Source organism: Peromyscus californicus, unplaced genomic scaffold (genome assembly GCF_007827085.1).
Source record: "Peromyscus californicus insignis strain IS unplaced genomic scaffold, ASM782708v3 Scaffold_7__1_contigs__length_154581171, whole genome shotgun sequence".
Lineage (NCBI taxonomy): Eukaryota > Metazoa > Chordata > Mammalia > Rodentia > Cricetidae > Peromyscus > Peromyscus californicus.
This window is the reverse complement of record NW_026294595.1, coordinates 48,248,989-48,265,279: the sequence shown is the minus strand read 5'-3', so window position 1 is coordinate 48,265,279 and position 16,291 is coordinate 48,248,989. Positions and strand designations below refer to the sequence as shown.

The 16,291-nt window shown below is 43.5% G+C and overlaps 1 protein-coding gene across 1 annotated transcript in view; it reads right to left on the bottom strand.

The window, feature by feature from the left end:
* Window positions 1-5,966: 5,966 nt before the first annotated feature.
* The window catches only part of Dcaf17 (DDB1 and CUL4 associated factor 17), a 34,346-nt gene continuing 24,021 nt past the window's right edge, over window positions 5,967-16,291 (bottom strand). The window contains exons 11-14 of the mRNA XM_052724235.1: window positions 15,579-15,666; window positions 14,799-14,882; window positions 13,515-13,670; window positions 5,967-11,911 (exon numbers count right to left, since the gene is read on the bottom strand). Of these exons, the coding sequence (XP_052580195.1) occupies window positions 11,750-11,911; window positions 13,515-13,670; window positions 14,799-14,882; window positions 15,579-15,666 (490 nt within the window). The 3' untranslated portion in view covers window positions 5,967-11,749. The remainder of the gene's footprint in view (window positions 11,912-13,514; window positions 13,671-14,798; window positions 14,883-15,578; window positions 15,667-16,291) is intronic.

Here is a 16,291-nt window from a genome sequence, read left to right as displayed (position 1 = left end):
GTTGGCACAGCCTGGCCTGGCCAGAGCCGCAGTCGGGCTCTTGGTTGTGGGTACCTTGATTTTGCTACAGCTTCCCTTCTGCTGAGAACTTCTCTTTTCTGACACCTCCTTGCCCCAACACTCAGACTTGCCTTCTGCCAAAGCCCCACGATGAGATTCTCCTTCTCCTCTGTCACTCTGTTCTAAAACAGAGTGATCGCTTGGTTCTTATGTGGAGCATTGGTGATCTGTGTTGATTCAGTCATGAAAATTATGAATGCTTATTCATCACTTAGAACATATCAGGTGTATGTTTCCACCAATTTAATGCCTACAGCAATCCCATTTTACAGATGAGGAAACCAGACCACAAGGAAGACAGTGTACAGCAAGAAAATAATGGGGTTTGAATCAAACTTGAGTAGTTTGGATAGAGACCTCACTTATATAGACACTGCTCTCCTGATGATTTATTTAATGAATTCCTTATTTGTTGACATCAACATTTGCGCTTCTATAGATTTTCACTATTCTAAAATTGTCTTCATAAACATCTTTATATATTTCTGGATGCTTTTGAGGCAAATTTTTAAATTGAAATTGCTAGATTAAAGTGTTTTAATCAAATAAACTGTCTTATAAAAGATCGTTGCGATTTTACCATAACTGTATCATGGCAGTCCTTCACACTATGCCCAATACAGTGTTACTGGTCTCTATTTTAAAGCTGTTTGGTAAGTTGATGGATGGTGTAAGCACCTGCACAAGGTCACCTGATAAGGCCATCGAGAAATTAAACCAGGCTGGGGTTGGAGGGGCCACAGCAAGACTGAGGCTGTGACAACTTTCTTAAGAGCACTCAGACTTTTTATACCCTTACCAGAAACAGAACACAGTGGCAATGGCCAGGATCAATACACTGTAGTTGCCCAGGATACAAGGATGCTGGCCAGCTTTACAGGGAACACAAGATCACTATCTAAGACCAGTTGTCCTATCGAGTCTCCACGCTTCTGTGACTTCTGAGGGAAAATACAGAGAAACACAAAGTGGCCTGAACACTCCACTGCCTGAGGGAGTGCCTCTGTTTCTCAGGAACTGGAAGGTACTCGGTGCCCGAGGAGTCACAGACTCTAACCTGATGCTGCCTCTCAAGGCACCTAGGCCAAGCCAACCCCATGGTTCCCAGCAGGACATAACATGATATCTCATTTCATGTGTTAGCTTTTTGTCACTGTGAAACATATATAGGGGAAATAGTTTAAAAGGAGAAAGCATTTACATCGGCTCACAGTTTCAGAGTTTCACTCCACAAATGGCTGGCTCCACATTTTTTTTTTTTTTTTTTTTTTTTTTGAGTTTGAAGTCAGTCTGGGCTACATGGTACCATGTCTTAAAAAAAAAAAAAAAAGAAAGAAAGAAAGTAAAAGAAAAGGAAAGGAAAGTATGGTGATATTTTATTTGTATTAAAATGTTATTTGTATGTTAATAAATAAAGTTGCCTGGGGTCAGAGCTATTAGCAAGCCATAGGAAAGCAGGGCAGTGGTGGTGTACGCTTGTAATCCCAGCATTTGGTAGGCAGAGCTAGGTAAGTCTCTGTGTGTTCAGGGATACAGCCATTATTGGATACACACGCCCTTAATCTCAATACCAATCATGGAAAACCTGGAGGTCTATACAGACAGGCTGTGACGAGGCGGTCATGTGGTTGGGTTTACAACCAATGAGAAGGCAGAACAGAAATTCTATATAAGGACTTTGACACAGAAAGTAGCTCTGGTTCGGAGAGGTAGGACCACCGCAGGAGGAAGGGTAAGGTTTTAGCTCTTAGCTCTGACCTCTTGGCTTTCTTCTTTGCATTGGTTCTGTGTTTCTTATTTAATAAGAAGGTTGGATACATCTACAGGAAAGAACCACCAGAGCCAGGGCAATCGATAAAGTGGCAGTAGATTTAAAACAATAAACAGCGAATGTCTTATCTTCCTGCCTCCAGCATGAGGCCAAGTCTGGAAGTCTAGAGTCCAGGGCCTTTTCCTCCACATCCCCACAGCCTACAATTCCCACACCAGGGAAGGAAGTTCAGAGCTTCTCTGTGTCTTGAAAGTTACCAGTCCTTGTTTTAGAGGTTAGCCCCTGAAGGAGCCAAGCTGAAGCTGCTTCTCAACAGCTGTTGTGAGTTCAAGAAGGTGGTGGGGCCACCCAGAGTGGAGCCTGTGCATGCTGTCAACAACGGACATCTCACCTGTGTTCTTTGATTGATACACTCAGTATCAGGCCTGTGCAACATTGAGCTAGTGTTAAACACAGTTTTGTTTAAACTATCATCCATTTAACAAAAATAACTCATGGCAAGGAAGTAAGAGGGAGAGAGGGACTACTGTTGCGTTAAAAGGAACAGGAAACTGGAACTACCACCTGTTCCGATGAGTCTTAAGAGGGGGTTTTTGTTGATGCTGTTCTGTTGTGTGTGTGTGTGTTTGAGATGGTTTCCTGTAGCCAAGGCTGCCCTTGGACCCCTGAGACCCTCCTGCCTTTGTTTGCCAAGTGCCGGCACTATAGGTGCGTACCCAGCTAGAGGGCTTTTGAAAATCCTGAAATGACTGTTAGAGGCTGGTCAGCGGATTTCTTCTGATTTTTCTTTACACTGCCTCTGCCCAATGGCAAGCCCCCCTTGTGACACTCACCACTCTGCCCTAGTCAGAGTTCCTTTAGTGGTAGAAACACAAGCCCGTTCCTTCCGTGGGACTTGAAGAGAGTTTGGTCTGAGAGAATGCAGTGGCAGTGTTTGCTTAGCGTGTACCTGGGTTGGATCCCAGTACTCCAACTGAGGGAAGGGACAAGAAAATGTTCCTGCAGTTCAGTCTCGGAGGCTGACCGTATAAACCGCGTACTGCGGGTGCTCTCACCAGGGGCATCTGGCTAGGTTTCATCATTGTGGGCAGATCCGTGAGCAAGAGGGAGAGATGGCATGGTACAGTGAGGCAGGGCAGGGACTACATCTGCTCTGTGTACCAGTCACTTTTCTGTTGCTGTGATAGAACACCGTGACCAAGGCAGCTTACGGAAGAGCTTCCATGGGCTTACAGTTCCAGAGGGTGAGAGTCCACGATGGCAGAGCAGAGGCAGCAGGCCTGGTGCCTGGAGCAGGAGCTGAGGGCTCAAAGCAGAACACTGAGAATGGCATGTGGCTTTTAAACCTCAAAATGTGCCCCATGTGACACACTTCCTCAGCAAGGCCACACCTCCTAAGTCTACCCAAACAGTGCTGCCAACAAGGGACCAAGTATTCAAACATTTGAGCCTATGAAGGACAGTCTCAATCAAAGCACCATACTCTGTAACCACAACTTCGTTGTGATAGCTAACCAGGGTCTCATGAAAACTACAGCAATTTTTGTACATGAGCAGCACCCTCTGTGACTTAACTGCCCCCTGGAGGCCCAGTCTCTTGGGTTCTACACCTCCCAAGACTCACCTAAACCATGTACACGACAGTACCCACCTTACAAAAGCTAAAAGAGCCAGGCAGGGGGGTACACCCCTGTAGTCCTAACACTTTGGAATAGAGGAAGAAGGATCAGGAGTTCAAGGCCAGCCTTAGCTACGCTACATACATAAGCAAATTCAAGGCCAGTGGGCTACAGGAGATCCTGCCTCAAAGCAAGCAAAACATTAAGAAAAAAATGCTTTTCTCATGAGGCCAGTGACTGTTATGAAGCATGGTTTGAATTTGCTTCAGCAAAAGTTGAATATGCTGGTTCAGTAGAAGTGCAGGGGTGTAGGAAATGAAGCCCATCCAGGGTCTGGGGCAGACAAGGAACCTTGGCTTCAACTCCTCCTCAGCACGTCTGAATGGTTTTCCCCCATAGACTGGCTTTCTCTGCATCTCTCAGAAGAACCAGACTTCCAGCAGGTCTGAATTTCATCTTTCCAGTTTCTACTTCAGATCAGGAATCAGGGCATTTTCTGAAAAGGGCCAGAGAGTGTAGGTAGAGTTTTCCTGCCTGGCCCACAGTCAGGGCAAATCTCTCTCACCTGCCAGTCCCACAGCCGTCAGACCCGACGAAGTAAACACAGAGACTTGTATTGGTTTCAAACTGTATGGCCATGGCAGGCTTCTTGCTAACTGTTCTTTCAGCTTAAATTAATCCATTTTTATAAATCTATACCTTGCCACATGGCTCGTGGCTTACCGGCATCTTCACATGCTGTTTCTCATCGTGGCGGCTGGCAGTGTCTCTCTGACTCAGCCTTCCACTTCCCAGCTTTATTCTCCTCCTTGTCCCGCCTACACTTCCTGCCTAGCCAATGGCCAATCAGTGTTTTAATTATTGACTAATCAGCAACACATTTGACATACAGAACATCCCACAGCAAGAGAGTAAATACCATGGGCTTCAGGGGCCTTATGGTCTCTGCTTCAGCTGTGGGATTGCAGTGTGAAAACCGTGACATGTGATAAATACATACATGGATATGACCGTGTTCCAACAAAACTTTGATTACACACATATGCACAGACTGAACGTAATTGTATATCTAGAATATACAAGAAACTCTCAGCTCATCAGGAAGGTAACAAGCAACCCACACAGAGAGTGAGCACATGAGTGTGATGGCCTGTAGTCCCAGCCTGGTTACAGAATGAGACTCTACCTTAACAAACAACCTCTTTAAAAAAAAAAAGCCAGGTGTGGTGGTGCACAACTGTAGTCCTGACACTTGAAAGGCTAGCCTCAGCTACACAGAAATTTTGAGACTAGCCTGAGCTACATGAGACTCATTTACAAACAAACAAACAAACAAACAAACAAACAAACAAAAAGCAAGCCAAGGGGGCTTGGTGGTTCAGAGCACTGGCTGCTCTTCCAGAGGACCCCAGTTTGGGGTCCAGCACTCCTACAGAGTGACTCACAACTGCCTGTCATTTTGGCTCAAGGCACCTCCAAAGGCACTCAAGGACCGAACCTCCCACCCAAATACACATAATAAATCCGATAAAACCTTTCAAAAAACCAAACGAAACAAGAAAATGGGCAAACGACTTGAACGGACACTTTAGGTCAACACTTATTTAGATATTTAACCAAGCACATGGAATGATATTCAAAGTTGCTAATTGTTAGGGAAATACAAACTAATAAGACACTAGAACACACTTAGGATGACCAAAATAAAAATAGCTGTGATACAAAAATTCCAGAAGGATGAAGAAAAGCTGGATCTCTCATACATTGGCAGTGGGGATGTAAAATGGTACAGACACTGTGGAGTTCAATCTAGTAATGTCTTATTGTGACTTATGTCCTTTTCTCAGATAATTCAATAGTGACTTTCCTGAGAATTTACTTCATAGAAATGAAAACTGTTTACACAAGAACTATTTGTAAAAAAAAAAAAATATTTATTTGGAAATAACCGAAATCTCCTCTAACAGGAGTGACTGGAAACTGTGGTCCATCCATACAGGGGAATACTGCCCAGTAGCAAAAAGAAATAAATCGTTGCCACATGCAGCAGCTTAAGGGGGGCCATAAAGATGAGTGGGAAAGCCAAGCGAAGACGTCAAGGGTTTTATGATCGATTTGTATAACATTCTTACAGAGATATAAACTATGACCAAGAGCAGTCAGAGTCGGCAAGCGTCTGCAGGAAGATGGCAGCATGTGGCCCTGAAGAAAGACAGGGTGCTCCGTTGTGACGGACACTTCTCCATCTCGACTGTGATTGGGTTGTCTGGTTCTCTCTATCTGAAGAAATGTGGTAGACTGCACATACACAGAAAAGACTGGGAAACTGGTGAGACCTGGGTCAGGTCTGTGGGCTTGGCAGTTGTACGGTGTCCGTGTTTTCCAAACTGTTCAGAATAGTAGATATCAGGGGAGCTGTGTGAGAGGCATTTGCTCTCCCTACGTTTTGCAATTCAGTGAGTGCACAATCATGTCAAAAGACACTATGCCTACACACACACACAAACACACACACAAATGTGAACACAGCAGCTTTATTCATAACAGTAAGGAAACAATACTGGAAACAGCTCAGTTGCCCATCAACAGAGAAACAGAAGAACAGACTGATGTATTCATATAAAATATTCAGGAACTAAAAGGAATAAAGAGAAGTGATGCTCCAACATTAATGAATCTCACAGTCATTGTGCCGAGTAGTTCGCCCTGGGATGTGACGGAGTCAGAGTCAGGTGATGTGAGGGTGGCCCGGGAAGGGAGGACTTCAACGCTTTAAACTTTGAAAAGGATTTGGATTACACGAACACAAAATCTCAGCAAATTAATACAATGTCTGTGCATTTCATTACATGTAAATATGAAATAAAAAGGTAAAATCTAAATGAATAATAAATTTATTATATGCGTACTAATGTACTGGGGGAATAATCTGACATTTGTGATTTCTTTTGAAATGCATTGAAAAGCTAGGTAATAAAAGAGAATGGAACCTATGTGGTTGGTGTTTGGTAACACACAATAAAGTTATATAAACTTCACTGTATGGTTTAAAATCTTCCCAACACATTGAGGAAAGTTCTGACTCTCATCTAATACAAACCCTGCTTGAAATACACTGTTCTCCGTGCGAGCCAGAGATCGTACAGCAACAGAGGGCACAGAAATTAGCTCCTGAGTTTTGTTTAGGTTCTAAATGTTTAATGTACACAAACATGGTAAGAAAGAGAAGAAACTGTAAAAATCATCATCTTTTTCTGATAGGATCTTGTTTTATATTCTTTACTAGCTTGGTGCTAAGTAGCCCAGGCAGGCCTGGAGCTTAGTCACTAAGCAGCCCAGGCTGGCTTGGAACTTGTGGCAATACTCCTGCTTCTCAAGTGTATAGCCAACACTAAAAAATTATTGAATTGAAGCTGAATTATGGTACGAGTAGTCAGTAATACTGGTGTTTACTGTCGTTACAAACTATCATTTCTGAAGTACTTCCAATTGTTGAACAAAGAGCCATTTTATGTCAATTTGTGCATAAACTCTGTCTTATCCAAATTTAGTCCCCAAATGGAAATTCAGTTGTCTCACTCTCACACACTTACCAGGAGCTGGGCTATAGTAGAGCATTGCTTAGCGTGCACAGAGGACTGGGTTCTTCCATCTTCAGCACTGGGGTGGGAGCGCAGGCCACACAAAACAAACAAAACCCACCTCACACTCAGTAAACACCTCCCAGGCCCTTACTAACTGTCATTCTGCACAAGCCTCACTTCCCTCCTTGTACAAAGGGGGAAACAATGGCTTCTACCTGAAGAGGGTTACTTCAACAGGACACTTTACATACATCAACATCAGTGGCAGACAGAAACTGTCCAGTATACATAGCTGGGCATGGAGGCGCATCACAGGGTTAAGGACAGCCTTGACTACACAGTAAATTCTGGGGAGTGGAGGTGGAGGCAAGGGAGAGAGAGAAAACATGTTTTTCCCACCCTTGGTTTAAAAAAAAAAGTATATGTAAGGTTTAATAAAATGCTCAACTGTTGGGAAACTATGGACTATCTTAATTTAAACAGAACAAAATCATCTCCTCACTTGTTAGTTCAATAGCAACAGTGACAGGATTTGTTTTGTTTCTCCCAGAGTTGTGATAAATCCTGGGATAGTCCAAAAACAGTAAGCGTGCTGTGTCACTTGGGAACACAGTAACGTCTGCACTTGCCGAGAAGCGGCCCTGCTTCAGTGAGCAGCGCAGACACTGCAGGCCCATACGTGGGGCCGCACGCACTGCTCTGGTTGTTACTGCTGTTTCAGCACTGCGAACTGATCCCAGGGCCTCATGCACAACAGCCAAGTGCTCCACCACTGAGCTCGATCCCCAGCGCAACTTCTTGGTATGAGTGGTATTTAAATTTCCTCCATTCTTTTCTATCTCCAGTATCTTTTGGCATCTTTTTATCAACCATCCCATTACCAGTCATGCAGCCTACATTCCCATAAACTGTGTCAACTGGCCAAAACTAAACAGCTGTAGCTAATCCCGTTAGCTGGACACAGCTTTCTGGTGTGTGAGTGTGCACACGAGCGTGCACGCACGTGCACACACACATCACACACTCTCATTTTTTATTTATGTTAGATCCCCTGGAGCTGGAGTTACCCGAGGCTGTATAGCCCAGGATGGCCTGTAACCGTGGATCCCAGGCTAGCCTCCAGCTTGTGGCAACCCTCCTGTTTCACAGGTATGAACCACCAGGCTCGGCTCACACTAGGAGTCTCTTAGTGGTCATGCCACGCTGAGACTAGAAGTAATCCATCCCTTCTCACCACGAATCTCAGACATGTCTCAACTGCCTTTCTAAATACATGGGTTTCTTTCTACCATCACACACCCACACACACAGCAATGATTTAAAGAAGAAACTCAATGACCACCAAAGACTCCGACAAGACTGAAGTCTAAAGGCACGGTTCCAAACGCCCTCAAAACGCAAAGCAAATGCACTGTCCCGTGGAGCCTCGACAGCACGTTCCTTTCTTCCCTCGGCTGTGCTCTCCTCATTAGATTTCTTTTTCAATGTGTAAACTTGGGGGTCAGGTGTGGGGTACATTCCAGCACTTGAAAGGTGGAGGCAGGCAGATTGCTGCGAGTTTGAGGCTAGCCTGGTCTACATAGTGTAGCAAGGCAGTCAGAGCTACATAGTGAGACCTTGTCTAAAAAATACCCGCCCCTGGCCCCACGAGCATGCATGCACAAAAAAAATAAATAAAAAAAAAATAAAACAAAAAACCCCCAAAAAACAAGCCCAAACAAACAAACAACCTCCCCCACTCAAACAACAAAGCAAAAACAAAACAGCAAGGTGTGACTACGCTAGGCAGGGCTGGGCATGCACCTGTTAACTGCTCTGTAATTACAATGCTGTCTCTAAAATGCTCTCGGCGCTTCTGAGACACTAAATAGAGCTAGCTGTTAAGTATAAATGAGACTGAATTTTTTCAAACAGTAGATTCAAGTATTAGACTTTAACATGTTACTACCTTGCTCATGAAGTAATTATTTCTACATTCTCAGATGGCAATTCTACATAGGATCACCTCCAGAAAGATTTCTTTTTACCTTACATACATTCTGCCTTATTCTATGATGTCAATGCATACTAATATCCATAATCTGGGAATCCAAAATGCTCTAAAAACTGAAACGTTTTTAGTGCTGACATGATGTCATGAGTACAAAATTCAACACCTGATCTTATGTGTTGGGTCACAGTTAAAACACAGATGGGCACACTTAAAATAGTGCATAAAAGTGCCTTTAGGTTATGTACACAAGATACATAGCTTTTGTGTTTGTTTTTTGGTTTTGTTTTTGTTTTTCAAGACAGGATTTCACTGTGTAGGCCTGGCTGTCCTGAAACTCACTCTGTAGACCAGGCTGGCCTCCAACTCAGAGATTCTCCTGCCTCTGCCTTTGAGTGCTGAGATTAAAGGTGTGAGCCACCACCGTCTGGCCACAAGATATGTATTAAACACACAAAAAGATTTCATGCTTCAACCTTGAACCCACCACCAAGATCTTATAACATACCTGCAAATATTCTAAAATCAAGGGAAAAATTGAATTACAAAACAATTTTGGTCCTAAGCATCTTGGATAAGGAATATTCAACCTGTAACTGTCTATGCACAAAAAGATGATTTTAGATTTGTTTCCTTTATTTCTTGATTGTATAGACCCTGCTACTAACTCTTTGATTTTTAAATAGCCAACACCTCTTTCCTTAGCGCTGCTGATCATAATCAACTAGAAACATCTTTGCAGACTTTCAATGGCCAACTGGACAGAACCCACACTGTCCTTAATATGTGGTCAGGACAAAGTGGAAAGATTTTTATACAAATTTTCCAAGCTAAAATTCCATATTTTAATGTTAAACTTGAATTAAAAAAATGGTTTATTGCTGTTCTTTTATGCTTTATTGAGACAGGGTCTCATGTAGCCCAGACTGGCTCTGAACTCACTACTGGCCAAGCTGACACTGAACTCTTGATTGTCCTGCTTCTGCCTTTGGGACGATGATGATGATGATGATGATGATAATGATAATGATTTGGGTTGGCTTTAAACTTGTAGCAATCCTGTTGCAGTTCCCTGAGTGCTTGGATTCCAGGTGTGAGCTACCTGCCCTGACTGATCTTTTCTTGTCTTACAGTTATTCTTCTGAAGCTGAATTGGGAAAATGAGATGAACGTGTACATTCTGAGCAACTGGATTTCTCAAACAGGGAATGTAAGTACCAGTTTCTCCCTATACGCAGGTTATCTTTGTCTAACATTCTGGAAAGTGATTACTGGAATTCAAGTGTCATGCTTAAATCTGTTCTAAGAAGAAAAAACACTCCTTCCATGAACAATCAAAATCTTCCTCTGGCTAACCAGGTGATTCTCAGACAGGAAAGAACTCCTGGGGTTTCAACTGCCCTCTGAAGAAGAGGCCACCAGGGGCCAGCAGTGCACGGAAGTGGCCTAACAGAGGCCCCTTTATGTTCTCACCTAGATATGAAAATCACTAGATGAAACAGACTCACTCAGTCAACAGAATGGAAAATAGACCAACATCTTCAGATGTATTAGGAGCGAAACAGGCTACAAATCAGGAAAAGGTTTCACTTCAGTGTTGCTTGGAGTCTTTTATAACACAAATACCCAGTGCGGGGAGACAGCTCAGTCTGGACAGTGCCTGCCCCCATGGAAATGTCTGGGCTTGACGGTATGCCTTTAATCCCAGTGCTGGGGAAGCAGACAGGAGAACCCCGGACTAGCCAACCAGATTAGAATAATCAGTGAGCCCCAGATCCTAGTGAGACCCCATCTCAAAACACGACGTAGACGGCTCTTGAGAACACCCCCATTGGCCGACTTCAGGCCTCCAAATGCACATGCACACATGCAGGCACTCCTGCACACACATGAACATGCATATATAGCCTCATAAACACACCCAAGTGCACTGCTATTAAGATACACACACACCGAACACAGCCAATGAGAACATCAGGCCATGGGAATTAGACCACATAAGAAATGGTCATTTGAAAACTAGAATCAATTTTTGATATTATATAGAAACACACAAAAAAACTACATATATATTATTTTTTACAAAGAAGCTGTGGTGATTTTTGGCTCTAAAGTATGATTTTACATTACAACTCCTATTTCTAATCCTTAATCAAAGCTTGTCTAGAGCATATAGGATTTATCTTTTGGTTGTCATATTGAGACCAGGTCTCAAGTAAAGCTGGTCCTGAATTTGTTATACAGCCAACACTGGCTGTGAACTGATCTTTTTGCTTGATGATGTTCCGTGTACTGGGGATTACAGGTTTCCTCCACCACTTCTGGCTTCTATGTTTCATATTTTTATATCTGTTTCTCTCTCCTAGCCTTACCAATTAAAACATTATAGTAGTCTTTAAGAATCATGCTAATTATCCCTGCATCGATGATGTCTCCTGGACACCTAAGTTTAACTGTCCTCCATTCCCTAGCATTTTATATTCACATTAGCACCTCATCTAAAAGTTTCAAAATGCTGGGCGTCTGGGGACAGCATCTTAGAGAGCATTTACATAAAATGGAGTCCTTACTACCTCACGTGGCAAGAGTCTGACCTAGTCCTTTGAAGCTAGCACAAGACCTGTTCTGGAAAATACTGCAGAATGTTCCATGCAGACAATAAGGAGGACTGGACACAGCTGATAGGTGCTTCACCAATGTCTCAAGTTACAATGATTTCACTGTCTTAATCACTTCTGTTGACAATTTCTTCTTCTTCGTCGTCTTCTTCTTCTTCTTCCCCAGGGTCACAGACCATCTGGTAAACATAGCAGCTGAAGACTCGATTGGGTTTCTGTTCGATGTGTAGCACCAAATCTCTGTCAAAGTAGACTTCATGGCTATATGTCTGCAACAAAAACACAGTCATGTGGGATCTGCTTTTCACAGAGTCATAGTCACTGCTATGTCACCAAAATATCATAGCACCTACCCTAGGAACCTTCGTATCTACACAGACGTGGAAGAGCTGCCAGAAATGGATTTTTTATTATTGATAATAGAAACTTTAGAGAATGGGAAAAGCTGGGTGAGGAGGCAGAGAACCAGATCACTGTCAGCACTGCACACTGACTGACTGCATGAGCACGCACACGCATTTCATATGCTCCAGTTCCTCACTGACAGAAAAAGGCCTAGGCAGAGGGAAGCTGTCCTTGTAACTTTTATTTTTGTATGTGCTGTGGAATGTGTGCATGCTCACATGTGTGTGGACACCTGTGTGTGTGTATGTGTGTGGAGGCCAGAGGGAGATGTCAGTGCATGCTCACATGTGTATGTAGGCCCTTTGTATGTGTGTATGTATGTGTGTGTGTGTGTATGTGTGTGTGTGTATATGTGTGTGTGTGTGTAGGCCTGTGTGTGTGTGTGTGTGTGTGTATGTGTGTGTAGGCCTGTGTGTGTGTGTGTGTGTGTCTGTGTGTGTGTGTGTGTGTGTGTAGGCCGTGTATGTGTATGTGTGGAGGCCTGTGTGTGTGTGTTTGTGTGTGGAGGCCTGTGTGTGGAGGTCTGTGTGTGTGTGTGTGTGTAGGCCGTGTATGTGTATGTGTGGAGGCCTGTGTGTGTGTTTGTGTGTGGAGGCCTGTGTGTGTGTTTGTGTGTGGAGGCCTGTGTGTGGAGGTCTGTGTGTGTGTGTGTGTGTGTGTGTAGGCCGTGTATGTGTATGTGTGGAGGCCTGTGTGTGTTTGTGTGTGGAGGCCTGTGTGTGTGTTTGTGTGTGGAGGTCTGTGTGTGTGTGTGTGTGTAGACCAGAGGAAGATGCCAGATGTCTTCCTCAATCACTCTCCACCTTCGTCATCGGGTCCAGAGCTCAGTGATTTGGCTGATCTAGCCATCTTGCCTCAGAGATTTTGTCTTCACCTGCATGTCAGGGGCTGTCGCACCTGGCAGCATTTATGTGGGTGCTGGGGATCCCAACTTGAAGTTCTCACATCTGCACAGCCACTGAACCATCTCCCCAGCCTCCTTGAAACCAACTCATTTTAGGTGGTGCTGTGACTGAACCCAGGGTCTCTGTACGCTAGGCTGATACTCTACTCAATGAGCCATATTCCCAGTACATGTCCAGTTTATGAATATTTGGAAACAATTATTTCCAAGTGCTGGAAACCTGACTTGCTCTGATTGCCTCTGATTAACTAGCTGTGGGAGATAATTATAATTTCATTTAAAAAAAATGTTACCAAACTTAAAATTTGGAGGAAAACAAGACTATGGTAAGGAAATAACATGTCTCAAGTAACACAAAGTTTTATCTTCAGGGGTACTGGTAAGAAGGTAATCCTAATGCTAAGAGAAAGAAGGCTTAGGAAGTACTCATTTTGTCTTCCTGTTGGCCAATAACTTCTTTCATGTGGTCATGGCACAGGTGAGTCTGGACTGATATGAATATTCTAATAAATGGCACCTATAAAGAAAACTCTTCCAACTAAGTATTCAATGGTTATACATACCACATCCCATGACTCCACCAGTGGGATGCTCTTGAGTAAGGTTCCGTACTCATTACAGTGGAAATCCAGGTGAGCTTTGCCTTCGGCATCTATTTGAGTGACAGCTACTACAGATAGCAAGTCCAACTCATCTTCATAGTCCACAATTTTGAAAGTCTTGGAGACAGATAAAAGTAAGGTCAATTCCAGTTAATGAGCTAGGAATAGTCCTACATTTTTTTTTTTTGGTTTTTCGAGACAGGGTTTCTCTGTGTAGCTTTGCGCCTTTCCTGGGACTCACGTGGTAGCCCAGGCTGGCCTCGAACTCACAGAGATCCGCCTGGCTCTGCCTCCCGAGTGCTGGGATTAAAGGCGTGCGCCACCACCGCCCAGCTAGTCCTACATTTTAAATTTAATTATTCTATCCCTTATGATACAGCAGCAGGAAGAACGAATGGGTGAGAGACTCAGTAGAAATGTATCTCTATGTATATACCTGTAAAACATGGGTCATTCCCCAGATTTTCAGGTATCAAGCAGTATCCTGTAGACTTTGGCAAACAGAACCAGAAAGAACACTGGATCCCTTGGAGTTGGAGTTACAGGCCTTTGCAGGATGCCCATTTGTTTCCCAGGTGCTGCGACCGGAACTCGTCCTTATGACTGAGCAGCAAGTGCTCTTGGCTGCTGAGCCCCCGAGAGTACTGCCAGGACAACCTCAACTTCATGGCTGCTGAGTGGTGTTTTCCGTTCCACAGGGACGGAACCTGGGGGCTCACGCATGCTACGCAGGCAATCCACTGTTGAACTATATTCATCACTCACCCTGAAGAATTTGCTTTTTAAAAACTCTTTATCTAAGTGTGTGTGTGTGTGTGTGTGTGTGTGTGTGTGTGTGCGTGTGTGTGTGTGCGCGTGTGGAGGTCAGAGGACAACTCTTGGAAGAGAGTTCTCTCCTGCTACCTTGAAGGATCTAAGGGTTGAGCTCAGGTCATCCAGCCTGCACCAGCCTGGACACAGTGCTCCTACCTGCAGAACCATCTCGAGGGCTAGCCATGAATGCATACCTCACAAAAACAGTAAGCTAATCATGTTTTCAAATGACTTTAGCCCTAGACACTTTCCTACAGATTGCGCAGCAGATTCCAATAAGAAGGAGAAGGGGGGGGGGGTAACACCGACTGAAACCACACATACCACCCCACCTGCAGGGACCCTTCCTCCAGTATCCGCCCCAGGCCCGGGAAGCATTCAATTGCATGGGAATGGCTACAGGCTTGGATGGTGCTTTTGACTAAAGAATACCTCTTGTTCGGGGTCATCATCCAGAAGGTTGAAATTTCTTTTCACCACACGTCCAGAAGCTGTAACAGTGATTAAGTTTTCATTCTATCAGGGGGAAAGGAAAATCAAGACATGCTCCATTACATGCAATCGAAGAAACAGTCCTCAGAAATGTGGTCAAACCAGCTGGTCCTTTCCAACACCCACAATCCTTCAATTCCAAAGTTAATTTCAATATAATTTTCAATCCTTCACTCAGTGGAAAATATTTTAATAAAGGTTTTAAATGGATAAAATGTTAGAATAGGCAAAAGCTAATTAATTAAAGGTTATAGACTTGCTCTTCATTTTTCCTTCTGACTTTTGCCTTTAACACAACACAGACAACTAAAAGTAGCCCTGCTTTCAGAAGCTCCCCTCTTCAAGGGTCTCAGTTTACATACTACAAGAAAGTAACAGCTACAGTCCATGTATCTGGTTTAAAAGATCTATAGATACATACCACACCCAGCCCTAAGTTTGTACAACTATTTAGAACCAAAGATTGACAATTCATTGTTAAAAAAATTTGAAGACAAAAAAAAAAAAAAAGAAAAGAAAAGAAAAAAGAAACAGGCAAGATAAACTCAGTATAATCAACTGTCTTCAAATCTCCGTGAGTGAGGCTTAGACCAGCTACTCACGCAGACAAGATGAGCAGATTCTGCACAGTGGTCCTGTCTGCAGCCTAGCAGGAAAACATGCAGATTACAAGTTACCTAGATGGTTCTAGAGAAAGAATATAAAATATTTCTGACTTACCCTGTTTTCTCTATTGGCCCAGATGACAAAATCCTCAGAGATCTGATGCTGAGAACTATTATTTTCTACCTCACTTAGCTTCAAGACTCTGAAAAGGAAAAAGAATTCTAAGAACTCAAGATTGCAAAACACCATCAAACCGCCCAAGCTGACCTCAACTGAAACTCAACAAATGAAAACTGTAGCAACTCACTTCTCCTCCACTGACCAGTCTGTAATACTAATCTCATACCAAATCCGTAACCTTCTTCACACTATTTGTGAAACAGAAAAGCACAGCTGTGTGTGACGAGTGCCACTGAATAGGTAATGCAGTGGCTTGCTCAGACCTAAACCATTTTCCAACAAGTTTAATGACACCACCATGCAGACCTCACTCTTCCTGCAGCAGGTCCGTGTGTCTCACCCCTAACGTTAGAGTAGATAGTGGCACTGTTGTTTCTGTAGAGCTAAGAATTCACCTAGAGCTAACAGTGATTGAGACAGGACCAGCAATTAACAGAACCTTTCAAAGAGAGTAAAATGCACACTCAACAATACCATTTTTTTAGGATTCTACTTAAAGATTTGGATTTGCAGACTATAAATGATCTTATGGGTCAAGCTGATTAATCAAGAGAAAATAACCACCCACAGAAATCTGTTCACATCATTAAAAAGCTTCAAAATCACCATGTTCTCAAAGCCCTGCAGTCCCACATGCAAAGAGAACA